Below are 25,179 nucleotides of genomic sequence, written 5' to 3' on the forward strand. Positions count from 1 at the left end.
TTTGCTTCTCAGTCAAGAAACAATGTTGGGCGGGACTTGATTTTGTCCATCTAAAATTGGTTGGATTGTTGTGGTTTGCTCTTGTCATGATCTCACATGAGTGACACGTTGTCATCAAAGGGAAGAGATGTCTTTGCAGAGTAACGGGAAGTTATTTTGTTTTAAAGATTACGAGGGCACATTAATTAAAGAAAGAGTTGTGCATGGATAAATCATTTATAATAAATACTGCAATATTGCATAAAATAAGAGTTGGTTATTTTGATTTCATGGTGATTTATCAACTGTCTTTGACCGCTGTGGGTGTCTCAATGCTTTTTTGCACTTCTTTTCTCATACAGACTCAAATTAGATCGTAAGTTTCAACAGACCGAAACAAAACCACTTCCAACCATTAGTGACAGCAGTGTTATAATATCTTTAGAAGACACGTCAGTGTGTGTGTGTCATTCTGTTTTCTTTAAAAAGATGATGGTGATCAAATTCTTCTTTTTAAAAATATGTCAGTAAAACATGAAAACAGAGGCCCTGGTCAGAACACCATGGTGACCCTATATGGGAGGTTTGACAGAAACGATAAGCTCTGCTTCCTTTCTAGTAAAGTTGCAGTCTCATGTTTCATTGCTTGGTGAAATTTTGCAGGCTACATTGCTACGTTGTTGATCATAGTTTTTTTTTTTTTTTTTGGCTCACAAAATTTCACTAAATGATTGTATTGTAATTTTATCTGTAAAAGACTGTAAAAATGCTACAGTAAAAACCTGTAAATTGGTTGACAGTAAGTTCCCTAAATATTTACAGTGGAAAACCTGTAATAGATCTAACCTCACATCTGTACCATTTTTGGAAGTAAAAAAGAATCAGTCATCTCATAATTTACACTGAAAAGCTGTAAACTGACATTCTCAGAACTCCCTGTGTTACACTTCACATTTAAATAATGGTTTCGTCTTAGTAATATACATTAGGGTTTTATGTTTTTAAATAAATGTATGTTAGAAATATGTTTACCTCAGCTTGTGGAAGCTGCTTGTAATGAACTCATCACCACCTGTGTTATACAGTATACTGGTTGTTAGATTTTAGTAGCTGCACAGCCTTGCTAATTCATAATTAAATGTATTTTTACAGAAATATTCTGGCAAGCCAGTGTTTTCTGTTATTAAAAAAAAGACGAATTTTTTTTTTTTTTTTTTTTTTTTTTTTTTTACAGTGCGGCATCCACATCAACGCGATACGTTCTGTTTTGTTTTAAGCGTGCGCTGCAGTTCTGTCACCTGTTGCTTTAAGTGTTTGAGCTCTAAAGCAGGATGGAGTGAATTCTGATTGGCTGTCAATATTTGTATCGTTCATCAGCTGAAAAAAAAGCTCTCATATAGAATCAGAATGATTATTTAAACTTTATAGTTATATTTATTACATTTATCGTCCTTGTTGTAAACAGGCCTTATCTGAGACAATCTCTGATTGAAAGATTGACTGTCACCGGGGGTGATGAGAGCCATTGCTGTGGGTTTTTGTAATGCCACACACCGCCTGAGCGTTTTCAATGATCTGGGCACAGGTGGGTTTCTGTTTCTAATTACTCTAACCACAGATCAACCATATAACTTTTCACTTCTTCTCAGACATTTTGATTAGTAGGTTATACAAAAAAGAAAGAGGGAATCTCTGTAAGAAAAGAAATAAGAGGATTTGAGTAACAGCTAGGCATCACCTATAGAGTTAACCGTTGTGGCAGGGGTCCTCGTGAGGTGTGAACAGAACTACTGGTGTAATGACACTCTGAATTGGATAAAAAAGACACACTTCAAGGCCTGTTGTTGATAACTTCAGTCAACACAAAAAACAGTGTTCCACCTTAATGTTTACTCAACAGACTGAATGATAGCTTCAAAGAGACAGAGGGAGGGTTACAGACGCTCTCATTCATGTCATCCCAATCTGTCGAGGTTCAGTAGCGGCTGGTCTCTGCTCTCGGGGACAAAACACCCTTATTGTTCTGATTCCTCATCAAAAACATGCATGGTGATCTGACTTTAGTGTTTCTGAACACAAATAAATCAAAAGTAAAAGATACATTTTTCTTGAACACAATAAAAATAAAAATAGTAATAAAAACTGACTTCTGACTTTTACTCTGTGGATTTGTTACAAGTATTGTTATGTATTACAAAAAATTATCTATATTTCAAATTAGGTTTTATTTTTATGTTTTCAGTTTTAGTTTAAGATTTAGTATTTTTTTTTTTTTTAGTTATGTGCTTTTGTCATTAATTGGTTTTTATATTTTAATATTTCTGTATAGCTTTAATCTATTTTTATTTTCACTTTTACTTTAGGTATATTTAGTACTTCAGTTTATTTATTTCAGTTAGTTGCCAGGGCACTTTTTAAAAAAAAATCTTAATATTTAATATACAGAAAACTGATTTGCAATAGTTTTAGTTTTAGTTAACCATAACAACACTGGAATCTAGTCAGACCATTAAAGGCTCTTAGTTTGTTTGTTTCAATATCTACTCTAAATGATCAAATCAGGGGTCAAATACACTGCAAATCATCCCACATTCTCACCTGTTTATGAGCAGCGCACAGGTGTGATGTTTAGTGTAAATATTCAACACAGCTTAGTCATTTTGTTCACCAACACTTTGGCCCCTATGGAATCGTTATGAGGAACAATACAGTCTTTAATTGATATGGCCAAAGGTAATTGAAACCTCTGAGAATAAAGACTCGCATTATTGACCAAACATCTCGAGTGTGTCTGGAATGTTCATTGAGAGGCTGTTTTAGACACTTCTAAAATACGTGAGCCAAGTTCCCTTCTTGAGTTTCAGGTGGGGTGACCGCTTATACCACTCACTTAAACCACTACACCAGTGGCAAAAATTCATCAGCATCTCAAAAATGACTTTATACTCTAAAAACAGTAACAGAAACTATTGTTTGAGGTAAGATTTGCAGGCCAGTGCTTAATTGAGCTTAAGTGTACTATAAGAAAAACAGAGTAGGATGAAATGAACTGATTCAATCTGGATGGGGAGAAAGAAGTGTATATGAGGTACTGGAGATTCGTAACCTGCCTGTTCAGTGTTAAAACTGAAATAATGTATTCAATAAACTAGTGTAATACTACAAACTAAATGCATGAATAAAACTCTGATTATAGCATGTTTAAAAACACACTAATATGAATTTGGATAAAAGATGACACACAAACATATACAATCATCCACTTTAATTGTGCATATAGACACATTCTTAGCTATTACAATTAATAGCTCATCGCAATAATTACAAAAACATTGTGGAGGAAATGGATTACAGTGGTCAGATTCATAATCTTACTAGAGAAGTTGTGATGAGCCCTATCTAAAACAGTGACTTGATGGCGACAAAACAACCGAGAGCCCAACTGTGTGGTTTTGTTGGGGTTTGGAGGACCCTTGGTACAGTGGCAAATTTCCTTTAAATTCCCAGTTTTTCAAACAAAAATCAATTATGAGTTGTTGTGTCATTTTTCTGTGTCTTCTGTCTTCAAGAATTGTGGAAATGTTGGCTCTTCAGGTGACTGTCTGCTCATCTTTGCTCATCTTGGTCATCTAAACATTCTCCAGCCAGTTTAGGATCTACTGTGGATGAAGCCCAGAATGGCTGCTGGGATCAGCAGACTCAGCGCGGTGGGTGACGGACCTAATCCTGCGCCGCTGGCCGAAGGACGAACTGTTGTAGTGGCGGTTTGAGTTTTTACCGTGGTGCTGTCTGTTTTTTCTTTATCCTACACCAACATTAAAAGAGAAGTCAGAATAAACAAGCAGATTATTGTACATTACTTTAATGAACACTTAAAGAACAATTTCTGCCTGACCTGACCCTTATAAATAATGTTTGTTGCTATAACAAATTTTAGTCAGGTTGATTAAGCTATTTTTAACAAGATTTTTGTTTTCAAAAAAGACTTTGTCACCACATCACCCATGATAGGTTACCCGCTTTTTAAAAAAATACAGTTTATGTTATTAATGTTTATTTTGAGTAGCTGCTTGAAAATACACTTTGTATGGTATTATTATTACTGTTGGTATATTCTTAACCAATACTTTTGACACTAAGTTGAATTACTATAGGCACTATAATGATGAGGAAATAATCCACTCCGGCAAAAGACCCAAGCTTCTGCATTTATATGGGATAAAGAGAACTGGAGACACCTTTCTTGTACAATCTACATTTTGCATGCGCAAATATATCAAAGTTTATTAAAAATTAATTAATAAAATGATCAAAGATAAATAAGAAAGATGGGGAAATATTTTTAAAAATCATATCTTCTAAGGCAAGAGATGAAAAAATCATATTGCCTACCTGAGATGAAAAGGGTATGTTTATAAGCAGTATCCCAAGGCACAATATCAATATTTTATTCATTTTTATGCTGCCTTCTTCTTCTTCTTCTTCTTCTTCTTCTTCCAGAGACCTTTTCTTAGGGGTAGAGAGTCTGTGTTCAGTGATGCAGGACAGGAGGGGTGTTTTATACAGTGACTGAAGTGTGACGTCTAAACACCTGATGATCACATCCTCTGTACAGCGCCTTCATCTCTGTCTCAGGAAATCTCAAAATAAAAGTTGTGTTCTCAAACTTTCAAACACACTTCGGTCTATACTCCTCTTTTCCACTCTACAGACTAGAAGCATTACTAAAACTATCTTAAGAGAACACATTTTAATACCAAGTTGAATAAAAGATGACACACACAAGATATACAATCATCCACTTTAATTGTGCATATACAGTACTGACACATTCTGAAATTGATTACATTGATCACATTCATATAATAAAATTTGTAGTACACATAAATATCATTATATTGGAAATTGGGCTGTTATTTTGAAATGCGCAGTGATTACTGATTTAAGTAATTGACTTCTTTAACCTGCTTGATCATAATCAAATATGCTGAGCATATATGAGAAACAAACTCTTCCAAGAGAAGTTGCCATTGAGTATGTGAGCCCTAAAACAGTGACTCTGAGGCAAAACGCAACAAAGGGCCCAAGGGTGTGGTTTAGTGTGAGGACCCTCTGTGGGGTTGCAGTAGATGTCTGTATTCATTTTCATTAGTTAAAAGTCCATTAAAAAACGAGCTGTTTTTATATATTATATCTTCATGAATTGTGGAAAAGTTTGCTCTTTGGGTGAACGGCTGTCCATTTTGCCACTGTCTCATTCTTGGTCATCTATGGCGAACACTCTCCACCCATCAGTTTAGCATATACTGTGTGTGGATGAAGCCCAGGGTGGCAGCTGGGATCAGCAGATACAGTGTTGTTGGCACAGGACCCAATCCTACAGCGCTGGAATTTGTGGAAGGACTAGTGGAACCACCGCTGGATGAGCCACTTCTGTTCTTATTAGGGCTCTCCTATGACAAACATAAAGGGAAAAGTAAGTCAGAAAAAGTGCTTTCATTACAGTGTGATTTCTGAAGTGCTGTGATAACCTGTTTTTGGAGTTGCTTATAGATCCACTTTGCTATCATTATTGTAATTAATTATATGATAAACATGAACACAGTAAACAATTGGTGAACAAATCATTCCACCCTCCTCTAAAAACCTAAGACATTAAATGAAAAAAACCCATAATGAAAAAATCATATTGCCTACCTGTGTTGAAAAGGGTATGGTTATGATCAGCACCGCAAAGCACAATATCCAAATTGTATTCATTTTTATGCCTGTGTTGGTCTTCCTTCCAGAGAAGTTTACTGCTTGACCAAGGGTCTGTGCTCAGTAAGGGGGCAGGCCCGAAACCTTTATTCTCAACGTGACGTCATAAACCCCGCCCATGATGAGGCAGGAGATGTCCCTTTAGCTGCAGGTGAGATCTCCAAAAGGGGGAGGAGAACTCAAAAAGTGGGCGGACCCTACCCCCGTTTCTTGGAGATCATAGGCCTACTTTTAAATTATTATTAAAGTCTTGCTATAACTAAACAACATTATTAATAATATTTTTAATAATAATAATAATACATAAATAATTAAGATATACATTTCAAAGGTGGTTTTTAAGTGCCTGAGTAACCATAGCTTTCCGTTAAGATAGACAAAAACATAAGTCCACTCACAAGAGAATAACAAAAACTGCAGCGTTTTGTTTAAAACATGACAAAAACAGACATTTAGCTTGCTAACTACGGACTACTGAATCAATAAGATAGATTTCTTATCAAATAATACGATAATATTAAGGAGTATCCTAAACATTTGTCGTTTTGTTTGACATAATTTCTAGTGAAAGACATGAAGAAAGGCCATACTTTTTATCGACATAAAATAGTCTTTATATCGGCAAGACATATTTAACATATAGGCCTAATAATTTTCACATAGTCTACATAAACACGCGGTAAAATAATAATAATAAAAATGTTCTAACTGAATTAAATGATGAATTTAAAATCTGTTATGTTCTGTTTTATTTATTGTCCTAATGACTCACTCAACATGATCAAAACTTGATCAATGCCATCATTCTGCCCTGATTGAAAGGCATTTTAGTATAATTATAAAAATTGTCCATCTTCAGGTTGTGGTGTAGGCTACACGTCTTTTTCCTGTCAGGTCTTTAATGACTTTTATGAAGTAGGCCTACATGTAGAGCATTTTCTAAGTAAGTAATAAGCTACCTCAAAATACCCAGATAGCAAAATAGGCCTACACGGGCCAGTTCCTGTTAGTTTCTCGCCTGCCGGTGATTTCTGTCTGCCGCGATCGGGCCTTATGCCTGTGTAGCCTACTCACTGCCCGATTTACAGGACTGAATGTACTTAGTTTTATGTATAGGTACATGCATTTGGCAGAAGCTTGTATCCAAAGCAAATCACATTGACTTAGGTTTTGCCTAGAACCATGCTCTACTCTTGAGCTACAGGAATGGGTTTACTCAATTATCCATACATCATCATCTATATTATATATATATATATATGGAACCACTAAGATTTTTAATGTTTTTAAAAGAAGTTTCGTCTGCTCACCAAGGCTACATTTATTTAATTAAAAATACAGTAAAAACAGTAATATTGTGAAATATTATTACAATTTAAAAGAACTGTTTTCTATTTGAATATATTTCACAAAGTAATTTATTCCTGTGATGGCAAAGCTATATTTTCAGCATCATTACTCCAGTCTTCAGTGTCACATGATCCTTCAGAAATCATTCTAATATGCTGATCTGCTGCTCAAGAAACATTTAATGTGTACAATTGTACAAAATATTTGTGTACAATATATTTTTTCAGGATTATTTGATGAATAGAAAGTTCAAAAGAACAGTATTTATCTGAAATAGAATCTTTTGTAACATTATAAATGTCTTTACTGTCACTTTTGATTGATTTAATGCATCCTTGCTGAATAAAAGTATTCATTTCTTTAATTTATTTTCAAAAAAATAAAAATAAAAATTCTTACTGACCCCAAACTTTTGAATGGTAGTGTATAATGCTACAGAAGCTTTGTATTTCAGATAAATGCTGTTCTTTTGAACTTTCTATTCATCAAGGAATCCTGAAAAAAAAGTACACAACTGTTTTCAACATTGAAAATAATCATAAATGTTTATTGAGCAGCAAATCAGCATATTAGAATGATTTCTGAAGGATCATGTGACACTGAAGACTGGAGTAATGATGCTGAAAATTCAGCTTTGCATCACAGGAATAAATTACTTTGTCAAATATATTTAAATAGTACACAGTTATTTTAAATTGTAATAATATTTCACAATATTACTGTTTTTTACTGTATTTTTAATTAAATAAATGTAGCCTTGGTGAGCAGACAAAACTTCTTTTAAAAACATTAAAAATCTTAGTGGTTCCAAACTTTTGGACTGTACTGTGTATATATATATATATATATCTCAGAAACAGTCGGCCTTAAAATTATTCATACCCTTGGTAAATATGACCAAAGAAGGCTGTGAAAATAAATCTTATTCGTTAATACTTTTGATCTTTTATTTAAAAAATCTACAAAAATCCAACCTTTCATTGGAGAATAAGAATTTTAAATGGGGGAAAAATCTCATTATGAGAGAAATGTTTTTCTCTAATACACACTGCTCACAATTAATCATACCCACATTTAAAATTCTTATTCTCCAATGAAAGGTTGGATTTTTGTAGATTTTTAAATAAAAGATCAAAAGTATTAACGATGCAGATTTATTTTCACAGCCTTCTTTGGTCATATTTACCAAGGGTATGAATAATTTTGAGCACGACTATATATATATATATATATATATATATATATATATATATATATATATATATATATATATATATATATATATATATGGGCCACAAAACCTGATGCTGCCTTCGAACTCAAGCTCCTCACTAGCCACCCTACAGCGCCATCTTGCGTTTCAAATCCGCAGTCACAACATGAAAAAGCGTTTTTGTTTATGTGAACGGTTTGTCTCTTCGCAGCTCCCGTAGTTGTCCGTCGTTTCTATCGTTCCGGTAGAGATCGAGTGCCGCCCATGCGGAGGAGGTCACATCCCATAACAAACTCTCACCCTGGTCGGAAACTCACCTGTCAGAGTCCCTCATGCTGCTGGTTCGGCGTTCGGCAGTTGGTTTCAGGTTCGGCGGTGTGGCTCGATGGGGTCTGCGCTGTCTGTGCTCCGGAGACGCAGCGGGCCGGTACCGGGACTCTGTCCTGCTGCCCCGCACTGACTTCCCCATGAAAGTGAACGGGCCAAACCTTCTTGAGCGAGAGATCCAGATCCAGCAGGTAAGAGTGTCAGGTCCAGATCCTGCCATAATGCTATTAAAACTGAGCGGTTCTGATCTGTTGCTTCGTAAGTCACCCTGAATGATTAAGATAACAGCACTTCCATAAAGCCTCAACTCTCGGCTGACTGGTTTTTCTTGTGTTGGAGTTTGAACTTTGTTGTGTTGTTCTACAGAAATGTGGTTTTGACCAGCTGTACACATGGCAGAGGCAGAAAAAATCTAAGAAGGAGTATTGCCTTCATGATGGACCACCGTATGCCAATGGGGACCCGCACGTTGGGCACGCTCTCAATAAGGTACCTCCTGTCAGTTCTTAATAACACAAGCAGATGTTCCTAAATTCACACACCCTTCACTGTTCCTTCAAAGACATCATAAAAAAAGGAATTCCCTATAGGAATGGAGATGCGCTTACATGAGCTTCATAATATGCCATCAGCATCTTCATTTGATCTCTCTTGCAGATCCTCAAAGACATCCGGAACCGTTTTGAGGTGCTGAGAGGCAGGCTGGTGCACTATGTGCCCGGCTGGGACTGCCATGGGCTGCCCATTGAGCTCAAAGCACTGGGAGACCTGGAAACCAGTGAGCTGACTCCTCTACAGATCAGACAGAAAGGTCAGGAGGCCACATATAATGAATTTTCTGATGAAAAAGTAATTTATAATTTGTTTTAATATTAAAAGCTTGTGTGCTTATTTGAAAAAAAAAAAAAAACTGTCAGTTAAGTAGTGTTGTTAAAATATGCCGCTTCTGCTGAATCAAAAACTGCCTTTGTATCTCTCCGTTCAGCAAGGGAGTTTGCAGAGAGTGCCATATCTCGGCAGCGTGCTGCATTCCAGCGCTGGGGCGTGATGGCTGACTGGGACAATTGTTATTACACTTTTGATGGGAAATATGAAGCGGCCCAGCTCAAAGTCTTCCTGGAGATGCACAACAAGGTCAGAGAAGCTCTTTTCCTGGACACAGCTTGACATGTTTGATTTAATTCCGTATGTGAGGATTTCAACAACAACAAAAAAATTATATTTTGCAGTTATTTAAACTACCGAAGTTTAGAGTTAGATTTAAGATTAAGAGAAAGAGAAAGATTTTTAAAATATTTTTTTTGAAAGAATTATGGCTGCATTTATTTGATCAAATGGCAATAAAACAGTAAAAACATAATATTGTGAAATATTTATACAATTTAAAACTGAATTTATGAAGTTTTCTATTTTAAAATTGGCATGAAATGGGGGTTGGTGTAGTCTTTTCTTTTCTTATTGTAACACACATCCTACTGAAATGACTTCTTGTACAAGAAACAATGTGGGACTTGATTTTGTCCATCAGGAATTGATTGCATCACTGGATGGTTGTGGTTTGCTATTGCTGTGATCTCATGTGAGTGACAGGTTGCGCCGGTAAACACGTCATCAGAGTTATTTCGATTAAAGATTATAAGGGTACATGAATTAAAAAAATAAGGATGTGCATGGATAAATTCTTTTATAATAAACACTGCTATGTTAAAAAAAAAAAGGTAAATTTTTATTTCTTGGTAACAATATTAATTTTTGTTCATTCTGACTTTAATGATCAAAAGTCAAATGATTAAGTTCATTCTAGCTGGCTGAAGATATTTAAAAGAAATATATGTAAGCTATAAGGTACTCGAAGCTGTGCCGTGCTGTGTTCACAATACAAACATTAAAGCCAAAACATATGTAACAATGCAACTTTCATGAAATAAACTTATACTAAAAGTCTTCCTTACACCGGAGAAAATAGTCCCTGACCGTGAACAGCAACAGAAGTTACATTATTACGCCATTAGATGGCGGCAAAGACTGTCTTTCAGTGTGTCATTCAGTAGCAAAGACTTTTACATTAAAAAGACTGAATTGTTGTGAACACGGAACAAGACGCAACTGACAAATGCTTTGACTGATGCTGTCAGTCACGGGAAAACCCCTTAACTGTTAAAAGGACAGGATAATACATCTGACATTTAAACATGTTTTATTATGAACATAGGACTGACCTGAAGGAAAATGCTAAATCTGAATGCAGGTAATAAACTCGCTCACTCAATCTCTTTCTCACAATACTCTTTTACATATTACAGTAAGCTTCAGTGAACAATATCAACTGAGAACAAACAGGTTACGTTGCTAAGAGTGGTTGCTAAGGGTGTTCTGTAGTGATACACAGAACCGTTGGGTGAAGCGGTCATAGCCGTGTTTTATCGTGAATATTGAATCAGAATCAAGGACAGGAACTAACCATTTTATAAATGAGAAGTGTATATATATATATATATATATATATATATATATATAATTTATTTTTTTTTTTTACTGACCCCAAACTTAGTAGTGTACTCACCCTCATGTCATTGAAAAAATTCTCACTATCCCCATCTCTACCTATCTTTGTGTACAGGGTTTAATTTATCAGGACTATAAGCCTGTTTTCTGGTCACCATCATCCAGGTAGGAGAAACTCAGTGTTTGCAGCCTCACATAAACACCTTCAGTAAAGCTTAACAGATGTACAGCTTTGAATTTGAGGTTTTATGTGTTAATATCAGTATATGGTATATGTTTCTGCTGTCTCTGCCTCTATGAAGGACGGCGCTTGCAGAAGCTGAGCTGGAGTATAATCCAGAACATGTGAGCCGTGCTCTGTACATCACTTTCCCCCTGGTCACCCTGCCAGCCAAACTCGCTGTAAAATCAGGTGTGTATATGCTGTCTGTCCCTGTGCCATGCGCTTTATACAGGTCACATTCACAGAGTTAAAGTTACTTTGCGGTTTGTGATGCCAGTATCTTCCTTTGTGATTTAGAAAATTGGGGTCGTGTGTCTGCTCTAATATGGACGACCCAGCCATGGACTATTCCAGCCAATGAGTCGGTGTGTTACATGCCCAAAGTACAGTAAGTCACACACCTATGAATCTGTGGGATGAACATGATATGATTTCATGGAGACGTTCATGATCACATGCTTTTCCTCTTCTCAGGTACTCTGTAGTAAAGCGAGCTGATAATGAGCAGCTACTCCTAGTGGCCACAGATCGCATGAACAGCCTCGCCTCTAAACTAGGGACAGATCTGGAGAGTTTGGGTACATTCGCAGGTAGATCCACTAGCCAGAACCAGTTAAAATGATGCCATCTAAACTGGCCTAAGCATTTATCTGCCTTTCTTTCACTCATCTTCAGGGTCAGATCTTGAAGGTGGAGTCTGTCAGCATCCCACAATTCCTTCAAAAGAAGTGCCTTTGTTGCCAGCTAATCATGTGACCATGACTAAGGGAACGGGATTGGTCCACACAGCTCCTGCCCATGGCATGGAGGACTACAGTGTTGCAACACACTTTAATCTGCCAGTAGTATGTCACCCACACCTGTACAGTATATGCTAGAATAGTAAGAATTTTGGGTTGTTGTTGACTTTAAACTTGCTGTCTCTCTCTCTCTCTCTCTCTCTCTAGGAGTGCATTGTAGATGAGGAGGGCAGGTTTACAGAACTTGCTGGGGCTGAACTGCAGAATAAATCTGTAATGACTGAAGGCAATGCCGCAGGTGAGAGAGCAAGATAAATAGATGGAGAAAAGAGAGAATATATGTATATGATAAAATAATATGCATGATAGTAAATATAACTAATGTGTTTGTGTGTGGGGGGGTGGGCAGTAATCTCAATGTTGCAGGCAGCGGGTGCAGTTGTGAAGGAGGAGGACTGTGTCCACAGCTACCCGTATGACTGGAGGACCAAACAGCCAGTTGTTACCAGAGCCAGTAAACAGTGGTTTATTAACACAGCCAGCCTCAAAGACAAAGCTAAGGTGAGCCAATAGGCTTCAGCTGGATGAAATCCATCAAAAAATGTCTTGGTTATGTGGATATATATATATATATATATATATATATATATATATATATATATATATATATATATATATATATACACACACACACACACACACACACACACATATATGTAATTTACATTTATATGTAATTTTTTACCCCCTTGAACTGGACATTTCTGCATTTATTTTACTTTTTTTAGTTACTTTATTTAGAAGTATTAGAAATAAAATGGACCTCCTAGTAAACTGTGAGTGTGTTTGCATAGGATGCCCTGCAGAAGGTGCGTGTGATACCCGAATCGGCTAGGTCCAGTTTGTTGGCGATGTTGGACAGAAGAACATACTGGTGTATATCTCGGCAGAGGAGCTGGGGCGTTCCCATCCCAGTGTTCTACCACAAAGAGACCGGAGAGCCACTCTTAAACAAGTATATACTTACACTGTCTTAGACACACTCAAGAAACATGTATAAACTACAACTTTAAGAATTTCTTCTTTCTTTCTCTCTCAGACATTCAGTGACACACATCGCTAAAGTTTTCTCTGAGAAGGGAAGTGACAGCTGGTGGGCGGAGCCAGTGGAGACATTTCTGACTCCAGAGGTTCTTCAGAAGGTACATGTTCATTCACTATTATTCCTCTGTTATGCTCAAAAAGTCTGCATTTATATGATCAAAAATACAGTAGAACAGTAATAAAGTAAAATTTATTACAATTTAAAATAACTATTCTGTGTTCTATTTTAATATATATTTTAAAATTCCTGTGATGGCAAAGCTGTTTTCAGCATCATTATTCCAGTCTTCAGTGTCACAAGATCCTTCAGAAATCATTCTAATATGCTGATTTGCAACTCAAGAAACATTTAAAGGATTAGTCCACTTTTAAATACACTTTTCCTGATAAATTTACTCACCCCCATGTCATCCAAGATGTTCATGTCTTTCTTTCGTCAGTCGAAAAAGAAATTAAGGTTTTTGAGGAAAACATTCCAGGATTTTTCTCCTTACAGTGGATTTCAATGGCTACCAAAAGATTGAAGGTCAAAATTACAGTTTCAGTGCAGCTTCAAGGGCTTTAAACGATACCAGATGAATAATAAGGGTCTTATCTAGCGAATCGATCGGTCATTTTCGAAAAAAATACAACCGTTTATGCTTTATAAACAAAATATCGCCTTGAACGTACTTTCCGCTTCCGCATTCTTCATAACGCTTACGCTGAATGTCCTACGCCTTCCCTATTCAAGTTACGGAACGAACGCGGCGCCAGTTTCGTTTTTTTCCATAACTTGAATAGGGAAGGTGTAGGACATTCAGCGTAAGCGTTATGAAGAATGCGGAAGCGGAAAGTACGTTCAAGGCGATATTTTGTTTATAAAGCATAAACGGTTGTATTTTTTTCGAAAATGACCGATCGATTCGCTAGATAAGACCCTTATTATTCATCTGGTATCGTTTAAAGCCCTTGAAGCTGCACTGAAACTGTAATTTTGACCTTCAATCTTTTGGTAGCCATTGAAATCCACTGTAAGGAGAAAAATCCTGGAATGTTTTCCTCAAAAACCTTAATTTCTTTTTCGACTGACGAAAGAAAGACATGAACATCTTGGATGACATGGGGGGTGAGTAAATTTATCAGGAAAAGTGTATTTAAAAGTGGACTAATCCTTTAAAAACTGATTTTTTATTTTTTTTTTATTTTTTGATGGAAGCCGATACATTTTTTCAGCAACAATTTTTTTGTAACATTTTAAATGTCTTTACTCTGTCACTTTTGATCAATTCAATGTGTCATTTCTGAATTAATTATTTTTTATGACCCCAAAGTTTTGAAAGGTAGTGTATATTTACACCACAAATTTTAAGACTCGTCAAAATGAAATGGAAAGTAGTGAAATAAAATTCAGTATATGTTATAAATTGTTTGTGTCTTTGTCAGAGTAAAGCAGGTGCAGTATCTGATTATGTGCGGGGTGAAGATGTCCTGGATATCTGGTTTGACAGTGGTGTCTCATGGGCCGCTGTACTACAGGGTGAGTCACCAAAGTGGTCCTTATCTATACACGTATTTCTGGTTATTCAATCAATCAACAAGTATATTATTGATTGTTTGTCTGGGGTTCTTTGGTATGCTTTGTTGTGTTGTAGTGTAATGTCACTCTCTTTTTCAGAATCAGATCCACGTGCAGACTCGTATGTGGAGGGGAAAGATCAAATTGGCGGTTGGTTTCAGTCGTCTCTCCTCACCAGTGTAGCTGTACGAAATAAAGCCCCTTACAAGTGAGTAATAGAAATGCTTTTCTATCATGACAACCTTCGTAGAGTTTGCTGCTGTTATTGTTGCTACTGTTGATTATTGCATATTCTGCTGTAGAGCAATTAGAGACTTGCTATTGCCAATACATTCACAGACATGCTGCTGTGAGCATCTAAGACGTATTGCTTTAGCACAAATAGCATGCATGATATCAACAGTAGCAGCTCTATGCAGGTGGAGCTGGGGAAGTTTGAGGGTTTTGAAAGCTGCTACAGCAAACACTGACCAGTGTTGTTGAGCAGCAAGATCATTGGCAGAAACCAATCAGCTGCCCCATTTAGAGAAAAAAATGTAATTACTAGCAGATTGAGTTAAGGACCAGCCTGGCTACGGCATCTAGAGTTTCATGACAGAACTTTGTATGTGTAAGTGACAAATACCTTTGAGTCACCTTATGCGTGTGTTTCAGAGCTCTAGTGGTCCATGGATTTGCTGTGAGTGAGAGAGGAGAAAAAATGTCTAAGTCTATAGGCAACGTGGTTGACCCAGATGTTGTTATTAATGGAGGGAAGGTGAGATATGATCAACCAATGCTAGAATCAAATTATGTCATCCAGTCAGTGTGTTCAAACATCCATATCTCTCTTTCTCAGGACTTGTCTGCCTGTCCTCCATATGGTGCAGATGTTTTGAGATGGTGGGTTGCAGAGTCGAACATCTTTTCTGAGGTTCAGATCGGACCAAACACACTGAATGCTGCTAAAGACAGCATCAACAAGGTCTGGCACATATAAGAGGAGATGAATTGATTCAGTATATTGCTGCTGGTCAATGCTAATTTTGAATTCACTTAAAGATTCTTACATAAATACAGTACTGTTCAAAAGTTTCAGTAAGGTCAGTAAGATTTATTTTTTAAATTAATACCTTTATTCAGGAAGGATGAATTAAATTGATCAAAAGTTATAGTAAAGATGTTTGTAATGTTACAAAAGATTACTTTCATTTAAGATACTTTTATCTTTATATTTATCAAAGAATCCTGGAAAAATTGTCAGTTTCTACAATAATATTAAGCAGCACAACTGTTTTCAACATTGTTAATAATAAGATGTGTCTTAAGCACCAAATCGGCATATTAGAGTAATTATGCTGAAAATTCAGCTTTGCCATCACAGTAATAAATTACATTTTAAAATGTATTCAAATAGAAAGCAGTCATTTTAAGTTGTGACTGTTTTGATCAAATAAATGCAGCTTTACTAAGTTTAAAATACTTTCATTCCAAAACATAAAAAATCTTACCACTATCTTTTGAACAGTAGTATAGATTAAAGTGTTAATGAGCCAATGACCTTTCATTCACCTGCTCTCATTCTCTGTTCCCAGCTGAGGAACACACTGAGGTTTCTCTTGGGGAATCTTCAGGGTTTTGATCCTCGTTCCCAGGCTGTGGACCCTAAACAAATGCACTACGTAGATCAGTACATGCTGCACCTGCTCAGAGAGTTCAGCATGAAGGTGAGTCTGAATGTTAACAGGTTACAATGTTTGTAGGTGCTGAGCTTAAACCAGCCGTCAGTCACGTGACACATGTTGTGTGTGCTGTAGGTAACCGATGCTTACAATGAGTTCGACAATGGCCGCGTCATCCGTCTGCTGCAATCCTTCATCACTAGAGAATTATCCAACTTCTATTTCAGCATCATTAAAGATAGGTAACCACTCATTCAGTTATGTAACTTTCTGTTTGAAAATTAAGTAGCAAAACATCTCACACTCACTGTCTCTCTCTCAGGCTTTATTGTGACCCTGAGGACTCCCTTGGTCGGAGGTCGTGTCAAACGACTCTAGAAGAGATTCTGGATGGAGTGAGTCGCTCTATCGCTCCTGTCCTCCCTCACCTCGCTGAGGAGGTGTACCTGCACTCCCCTGGACATGATGGTACACTCCCATTTTTCATACAACTGATGCTGTGTGACTGCAGACTGGCTACCTCACTGTAATGCTTCTCACATCTCTCTTTGTCTATAGAGGGGGACACTTTGTTTCGTAGCGGTTGGATTAAGACCAGTTATGTGTGGCGAAAGCCAGGACTGGAGGAAGCAGTAGAGGGCGCGTGTGCTATCAGAGATTCCTTCCTGTCATCTATTCCGGGACGTAACGCTGCTGAGTATGACCTCATCATTGCCATTGAACCTGGCCTGTTCTTTGAAATCATGGAGGTACATCATGGATTTTAAAGCCTGTTAATGCCAACACAAATATTCGGCACATAAATTAATTCCAATTTTTGCTTTTGACACCAGGGATGTCAAACTCGCTGAAGGTCCACTGTCCTTCAGAGTTTAGCTACAACCTACCTGAACGAGCTAATCAATGTCTTCAGGATTACTAGAATCTTCTTGGCAGCTGTTTTAGAGCTGGTTGAAGCTAAATTCTGCAGGACAATGGCCTGCCAGGAACTGAGTTTGACACCTCTGGTTCATTTTCTGACAGTATGAGGCACTTATAGAGATGCAGAAATACCCTGGTAACCCCGTACACAACTTTCCGTGTTTGACATCTGTTTTTCGCAAAGAGGAATGGAAGTTAAATAGCATGTACATGTTTTCAAACAGCTGTTCAGATTTTTATATTCACTAGTCTCGCGTAGCCAGATCTTCAGACTGATGGCAGAACCTTTCATTGGCCAAGGACTGCCCAAGACCGACATGTATAGCAACCAATCACACGTCATTTTTAGGGGTGTAAAATGTAAAGTTGATGTCCCTACGATAACAGAACGACATGCATCTAATAAATTATTAATATAAGAAGGTTTTGCAACTTTGGTCTGTAGACCTCTCACGACTGTTTTAAAGACAGCTCATTATTTCCATTCACTCCACCCCCTCCCTTCTGGGCTCCTTCCAAAGCCACGCCCCCAAAACGCATGAACGTGCGACTCCGACCACTGAGCTGGAAGACGAATTATTTACCTGAGACGAGCGGAGAGGAAGGAGCACAGTGCATGTAGTGACATCATGTCAGAATCACATGTAATAAAAATAACTTTATAATTATGAAGATAAACAAACAAGATGTATTTTAGTACTCACTATCAAGCTAGCATATTGATATTGGTAAAGTTTAAAATATATATTTTTTGATTTGCTAACGAGCTAGTTATCTATAAGGCAAAGCTAAAAACAGGTTGCATGATACACGTTTTTCCATTACCATCATTTACACTGTGATGAAGATGAATTTCGTGTAAGATTCATAACATATACGTTGTTCTACAGATAAACAGAGTAACATACACTCAAATATCAACTCACAACTGCATTGCAGACACAAAATAATAACACACACATACAACAAAGTGTGTACGACACACACAGATACAAGATAAAGACATCAGTAAACATAGGTAGAGAATATAAAAACAAAACAAAGGCGAAAAAAAACGTGCAGGTAAACTTACAGGTGAGCATGGTAAAAGAGTTAGACAGAGGGTAAATATAGTTCTAAGAAAAGTTCCTAGATGCGGAGTAACGTTAGGCCTACTATCTGTTAAACATGTATTTAGTTATCTAAAGCAAAAATATGCACAATTCAACACTATAGCTATCATCTTGAGCTAGGCCTATAGATTATTTATCGTCTCTACTACGGCTCGCTAAGTAATGTTATGTTAGCTATATTACGCAGCTACGTGTGCTAATGACACATGCTTCATGAAAAAATAAACAAAAAAATATGTATGATCAAAATACAAAAAGAAAGATTTACCTGTCCAGCAGAAATAAAGCCATCAATGAGTCACTTTTCAGCCCCTTGAGTTCCCTCAGTTCTCGCCATCGCTGGAAAGCCACTCCGATATTAACTCGCGTTTTATTTCTTTGTTTATCAAAAGACTTTTTGTTCATTGCCTTTTCTTGTACTGTTACTGTCTTCCTTTTTTTGCCTGGTTTGCCTTCACTAACTGCATAGGCCGGTACTGTGAATTTTGCTTGCTGTTTCTCTGCCATTGTTTTGGTATTCCTAGGATCCATGCCTCTTGAATTCCCCAAATCAAACGTGCGCGCGCAAGTGGGCAGGTCATTTGTGGCAAAAGGGTGGTTGCCATGGTTGCAAGAGAGTGACAGCCGCCTAATCCAATCCTATGTTTCGTCCCGGATGGAAATAATGAGCTGTGTTTAATACAGATTAAACGGTCTAGAGTCACTCGATTTTTATACTCTTTTTATCAGAGTTCTTACATTTTAATTATGCATGGATATATATAGAAAGTTTAAACAAATTTGGAACAAAATTTTTTACCTACCCTGCCTTTAACATACTTTTTACAATCCTACATTTAGTTGATCCTGATGAGCGATTATTGTCACAGTTGGAAAAACTTTTTTCCTTCTACAAGGGGGTGTGGCATCACAACGGATTTGTTTTCAGGTGGACTGTTAAAGAATATGACACACATATTTCCCAGAAATCCTGGAGAATTGAACTAATCTCATGACATCTTTGAAACTTCTGAAGTGTTTTTTTTTTTTTTTTTTTTTTTTTTGTGTGCCTTAGCCTCAGACGTCACACCAATGGACCATTGGCTGAATGCCTGATGCATATGTATTTACCATCATGTGATAGTATTATGTACGGCAGGGGCTCTGGGTATATGACCAAAAGCATAAATCTTTTTGGATGGAGAGATTTTTTTCACAGTGTAATGGAAAAGAGATTAGTACACCTCTGCGTAAAGAAATTGTCACGTTTGCCACATGTGAATGTTTCTCTCAGTTTGAGGCCATTAACAGAAGTTTATTCAAATTAAAATATTTATTGCTCTTAAAAGCAAAAATTTGTATTGGTGTGAACAGGCCTTTAAATAAATATAAAAATTGTGCTTCATTTGCTTGCTTACATTTTGTAAGTTGTTTTTTCCCCCCACCCTTTTCTGACAGTCTCTTCAAGAGGAGTCCACTTCCACCTGCTCCCAGCTGACAGAGCTCATGATGGCCTCACGCACAACTCTGACAAGCTCTCTCCCACGGGATTTGCCATTGGATGCTGTCACGAGCACAGGAAACTTCCTCATCAACCTGGAAGGTGAGATGCTTTTCTTCTGATATAAATTATTACCCAGTGTTTCTATTACAAAAACTAACACCAGGTACACATTACTCCCCCTTTGTGTAGCAGTTAGTTTAGACCAGTATTGGTAACATGCATTTTAATTTAGAAACAGTTAAGCTAAACTTGCCCTTTACTCCGGAAACAGATAAACCCATTTAAGAAAATTCTTAAAAATATTATGGAACAGTAAAGTAATTTGGTATTTGTCTGCTCATCTGTAGGGGGAGTGATCCGTGAGGAGAGTTCATACAGCGTAGCCGCGATGCCCACCTCTCTCTCACGCTGTCCGAGATGTCGGCGATACACAGCCGATGAGCCAGACTGCCTCTGCCCACGATGCCAAAACGTGATGGAAAATACAAAGTAATCACCCTGACTGTTGCTATGACTACTGCCCACCCACTGGCCCTCCTCCTCCTCTGATGATGAAAAAGGCTTGCAAGGGCTACCATGGACCAGTATGAAACTGCTATTGTAATAGACAGAAAGTTGTGAAAGTCTGAAGCTGTGGGAGAGGGGGATCATGTTACTCAGGGGGTCGGACAGGAGACAAACTGTTATAAATGAATAAAACAAGAATTTGGAAGGAAAAACCAAACGGGAGATTCTCAACTGAGAAAACATACACCAAAACCTGTTTCAGATCATTCTTATAATATCAGCACTGACCTGGCATCTGTGTTAAGTTTACAAATTTAACAGCGCAGTTCTCAGCTACAGGTTTAAGCCACCTTATTGTCTATGCTGAAAAGAGCATTTGTGCATGTGTATGTCCATTTGTTTGCGATGGGTGGAAGGTTTGGTTGAACACATCTAACTTTATTTTCTGTATATTCAAGTCATGAAGGGGTATGTTTTATTATGACCTTTTGCACTGAAGATGTACTTAACATGCAGTTTGACTTATGAAATCAAAGCAGAAGTACAAAATGTACACATTTATTCTGCTGTTTTCATAAATCAGACTCAGTTAGAGGAGAGTTTGTCAATTTTAGTTTTTTTGGTTTACTTGTAAATGATGCTTTATGACATGAATTTTATTGCTAAGCCAATAAACAGTACATACAGGAAAGAAAAAGAGTCTTTTAATGTGAATCTTCATGAGTTCACTGTCATGAAAATTAAAATATAAAAGTCTACAGGGATTGTAGACTTCACTCTGAAATATTTTCCATACTAATAAAATGTGTAAGAATTTTTCATTTATTAACGTAACTTAGCATAGGAAAATATAAGTTTCCTACTAGGAAATTATTGTTGGACATGAACTCCCTCTCAAATCGTATTTCCTACTAGGAAAGTCAGAGTTCTAGGTAAGAAAATATGAGTTTCCTACTAGAAAGCTTATATTTTCCTAGTTGTAATCTTTTATTTTTCTTACTTGGAAATTTGAGTTTCCTAGTAGGAAATACAATTTGAGAGGGAGTTCATGTCCAACAATAATTTCCTAGTAGGAAACTCATATTTTCCATTGTAGGAAATACGATTTGAGGGGGAGTTCATGTCCAATTTCCAGAGAAAAGGCAACAAATTACAATAACTTCCTACTAGGAAACTCATATTTTCCTACTAGGAAATCAGATTTTTCATGATTTGAGAGAGAGATTGTCCAATTTCATCCTAGTTTCCAACTAGGAAAATACAAGATTCCCAGTAAGAAATTACTAGTTTCTAACTAGGAAAATATGAGATTCCTAGTAGGAAATTACGATTTTCAAACTAGGAAAATACAAGATTCCCAGTAAGAAATTACTAGTTTCTAACTAGGAAAATATGAGATTCCTAGTAGGAAATTACGATTTTCAAACTAGGAAAATACAAGATTCCCAGTAGGAAAATATGAGATTCCCAGTAGGAAAATACGAGTTTCCTAGTAGGAAAAATACGAGATTGCCAGTAGGAAACGTCCAGTTTTCTTGACGTTACAGTAATGTTTTTATAAGGTATAATATTCCTCAAACGTTCTTTCAACTTAATTTTGATCTAAAATTCAACATTCTTGGAACGTTGATCTGTAACATTCCAAGAACATGAAAATGTCCAGTTTCCTTAATGTTGGTATAATGTTATTTAAAGGTTAGTATGATGTTCCTCAAACGTTCTTTCAACCTAATTTTGATCTAAAATTCAACATTCTTGGAACGTTGATCTGTAACATTCCAAGAACATGAAAATGTCCAGTTTCCTTAATGTTAGTAAAATGTTATTTAAAGGTTAGTATGATGTTCTTGAAACATTCTTTCAATCATTTAAACACCTGCTGTGAACAAGCACTGAAAGAAGAAGTAAAAACACAAACTTTCTTCAGCCACAGCCTTAGATGAACTGAAGATAAAAAACGTTAAATCTCTGAAGATCTGATTAAAGAACTCCACAAACAGCATTACCAGCTTCACTTATTACTAACCAGACTGACTTTATTTCTGTCACTCGTCTACTGAAGTTCTTATTGAGAATTAACAGATGTTTAGATGTTTTTTTGAGGTCACCATTATAGAGATTGGTGGTTGCTTTAGTTTAGCTCTTGACCCTTGACTATTACGGAGTTGCTTTTTCATCAACAATCACACGTTTTCAGAAAACATTTTTGCATTGATAAAGCACATCAACACGTCTGTCTTAATAAGAGACAAATGACTGCATTAAAGTGGTTTAATCAACTGCTTTATAGTAGTTGTTTTTACTTTTGGTATTGTAGTGTTATGTGAAGAGGAAATAATACACTCAAATGTGTTATTAAAAATACCGATTCTTTTTGAAAAAGTAGCAATTCAGTTTCGAAAAGAATCATTTGGAAAAAAAATGATTTTTTTTTTTAATGTTATTTAAAGGTTAGTATGATGTTCCTGAAACATTCTTTCAATCATTTAAACACCTGCTGTGAACAAGCACTGAAAGAAAGAGAAATAAAAACACAAACTAACTCGTAAAAGGAAACCCATATTTTCCTACTAGGAAATCGGATTTTTCACGATTTGAGAGAGAGCTTATCCAATTTCCAGAAATAAAAGGCAATAAATTACAATAATTTCCTACTTGGAATCATGTATTTACCTACTAAATATTTTCCTACTAGGAAATCTTAGTTTCTTAATAGTATATATGCTTTGAGAGGGAGTTCATGTCCAATTTCCTAGTAGGAAATTACGAGATTCCAACTAGGAAAATACGAGTTTCCAACTAGGAAAATACGAGATTCCCAGTAGGAAAATACGAGTTTCCAACTAGGAAAATACAAGTTTTCTAGTAGGAAAAATACGAGATTCCCAGTAGGAAAATACGAGTTTCCAACTAGGAAAATACGAGTTTTCTAGTAGGAAAAATACGAGATTCCCAGTAGGAAAATATGAGTTTCCTAGTAGGAAAAATACGAGATTCCCAGTAGGAAAATACAAGATTCCTAGTAGGAAATTGTAATTTATTGCCTTTACAATAAAAAAGTAGGAAATATGATTTGAGAGGGAGTTAATGTCCAACTTTCAGAATAAAGGTAATAAATTACAAAAAATTTCTACTCTGAAACTTGTATTTTCCTAGTTGTAAACTTTTATTTTCCTTGTAGGAAATACGATTGGAGAGGGAATTCATGGCCAATTTTGTTTTTTTAAAGAGAATAAATTACAATCATTTCCTACTAGCAATCTCATATTTTTCTACTAGGAAATCGAAATTTTTCTGTAGGAAATACGATTTGAGAGGGAGTTCACGTCCAATTTCTAGAGTAAAGGCAATGAATTTTCCTACTAGGAATCTCATTCTCCTACTAGGAAATTTGTATTTTCCTACAAAGAACTTGCAATAATTTATTGCTCGTATTTCATTTTCAGGACAATGAGATGCACAACAGTTCTCCGAAAAGGTCTTTAATTTTTGGTATCATGGTTAACGTTGTATCATCTGAGCAGCCAGGCACAGCTCGTACAAGACTGCATAAAATGTCAGCACTACAGCAGCGAAGTCTTTCTTGTGTCTCACCTTGCAACCACGCTTAACAATGTACATTTAAAATAAACATACATTAACAGAAGACAATTTAGTGCTTGACCACTAATTAACAGCATCGATGAGACATTGCTGACATTTAATTGATTATAGCACAATATTTCTTTACTACTGTATAGGACTACTACTAGAGGTGCTAATGTTCTTGATATGTTATTTTAGTGACAAATTACAAAACTTTCCTAGTAGCAATCTTGTATTTTCCTACTAGGAAATATGAGTTTCCTTCTAATAAATACGATTTAAGAGGCAGTTCATGTCCAATTTCCAGAGAAAAAGCAATAAATTACAATAATTTTCTACTAGGAAACTCATATTTTCCTAGTTGGGAACTCGTATTTTCCTACTAGGAGTTTCCTTCTAGTAAATACGATTTAAGAGGCAGTTCATGTCCAATTTCCAGAGAAAAGGCAATAAATTACAATCATTTCCTACTAGCAATCTCATATTTTTCTACTAGGAAATCGAAATTTTTCTGTAGGAAATACGATTTAAGAGGCAGTTAATTTCCAATTTCAAGAGTAAAGGCAATAAATTATGACAATTCCCAGTAGGAATCTTCTATTGTCCTAGTAGGAAACTTGTATTTTCTCATATCAAACTCATATTTTCCTACTAGGAAATATAAGTTTCCATGTAGGAAATACGATTTGAGGGGGAGTTCATGTCCAATTTCCTAGTAGGAAATTACAAATTTCCTAGTAGGAAATTACAAATTTCCTAGTAGGAAAATCCGAATTTCCTAGTAGGAAAATACGAGTTTGCAACTAGGAAAATACGAGATTCCCAGTAGAAAAATACGAGTTTCCAACTAGGAAAATACGAGTTTCCAACTAGGAAAATAAGAGTTTCCTAGTAGGAAAATACGAGATTCCCAGTAGAAAAATACGAGTTTCCAACTAGGAAAATACGAGTTTTCTAGTAGGAAAAATATGAGATTCCCAGTAGGAAAATATGAGTTTCCTAGTAGGAAAAATAAGAGATTCCCAGTAGGAAAATACAAGATTCCTAGTAGGAAATTGTAATTTATTGCCTTTACAATGGAAAGTAGGAAATATGATTTGAGAGGGAGATAATGTCCAACTTACAGAATAAAGGCAATAAATTACAATAAT

General features: G+C 36.3%; 1 protein-coding gene and 1 long non-coding RNA gene across 3 annotated transcripts; one reads left to right on the forward strand and one right to left on the reverse strand.

Annotated features, from left to right (window-relative positions):
* Nucleotides 1-3,229: 3,229 nt before the first annotated feature.
* Nucleotides 3,230-5,836, reverse strand: LOC125268810. The gene is made up of 3 exons (XR_007184969.1): nt 5,677-5,836; nt 4,372-5,432; nt 3,230-3,784 (listed from the first exon to the last, which is right to left on the reverse strand). It is a non-coding gene; the product is annotated as an uncharacterized LOC125268810 (long non-coding RNA).
* A 2,668-nt stretch (nt 5,837-8,504) lies between these two features.
* iars2 (isoleucyl-tRNA synthetase 2, mitochondrial) lies at nt 8,505-21,142 on the forward strand. Of its 2 annotated transcripts, XM_048191308.1 has the most exons (23): nt 8,506-8,820; nt 8,996-9,118; nt 9,287-9,440; nt 9,615-9,763; nt 11,250-11,299; nt 11,437-11,546; nt 11,655-11,745; nt 11,832-11,947; nt 12,033-12,202; nt 12,305-12,395; nt 12,507-12,658; nt 12,952-13,112; nt 13,197-13,299; nt 14,627-14,720; nt 14,859-14,967; nt 15,414-15,516; nt 15,598-15,723; nt 16,334-16,465; nt 16,556-16,662; nt 16,743-16,888; nt 16,979-17,169; nt 19,891-20,035; nt 20,284-21,142. In XM_048191308.1, the coding sequence occupies exons 1-23, from the start codon at nt 8,635-8,637 to the stop codon at nt 20,427-20,429; spliced, it is 2,955 nt and encodes a 984-aa protein (XP_048047265.1). In that variant the 5' UTR covers nt 8,506-8,634; the 3' UTR covers nt 20,430-21,142. The 2 variants fall into 2 exon arrangements, with proteins under 2 accessions (XP_048047264.1, XP_048047265.1); XM_048191307.1 differs by having other exon boundaries at nt 8,505-8,820; nt 14,627-14,967.
* The last annotated feature ends 4,037 nt before the right edge of the window (nt 21,143-25,179 follow it).

This window comes from Megalobrama amblycephala, linkage group LG5 (genome assembly GCF_018812025.1).
Source record: "Megalobrama amblycephala isolate DHTTF-2021 linkage group LG5, ASM1881202v1, whole genome shotgun sequence".
NCBI lineage: Eukaryota > Metazoa > Chordata > Actinopteri > Cypriniformes > Xenocyprididae > Megalobrama > Megalobrama amblycephala.

Bases quoted from the DNA above. Each gene is read 5' to 3' on its own strand.
- iars2 (XM_048191307.1), top strand. From the start codon at position 8,635: ATGCTGCTGGTTCGGCGTTCGGCAGTTGGTTTCAGGTTCGGCGGTGTG. The intron at 9,119-9,286 runs GTACCTCCTGTC...TCTCTCTTGCAG, and splicing joins TTGGGCACGCTCTCAATAAG to ATCCTCAAAGACATCCGGAA. The intron at 17,170-19,890 runs GTACATCATGGA...CTTTTCTGACAG, and splicing joins TGTTCTTTGAAATCATGGAG to TCTCTTCAAGAGGAGTCCAC.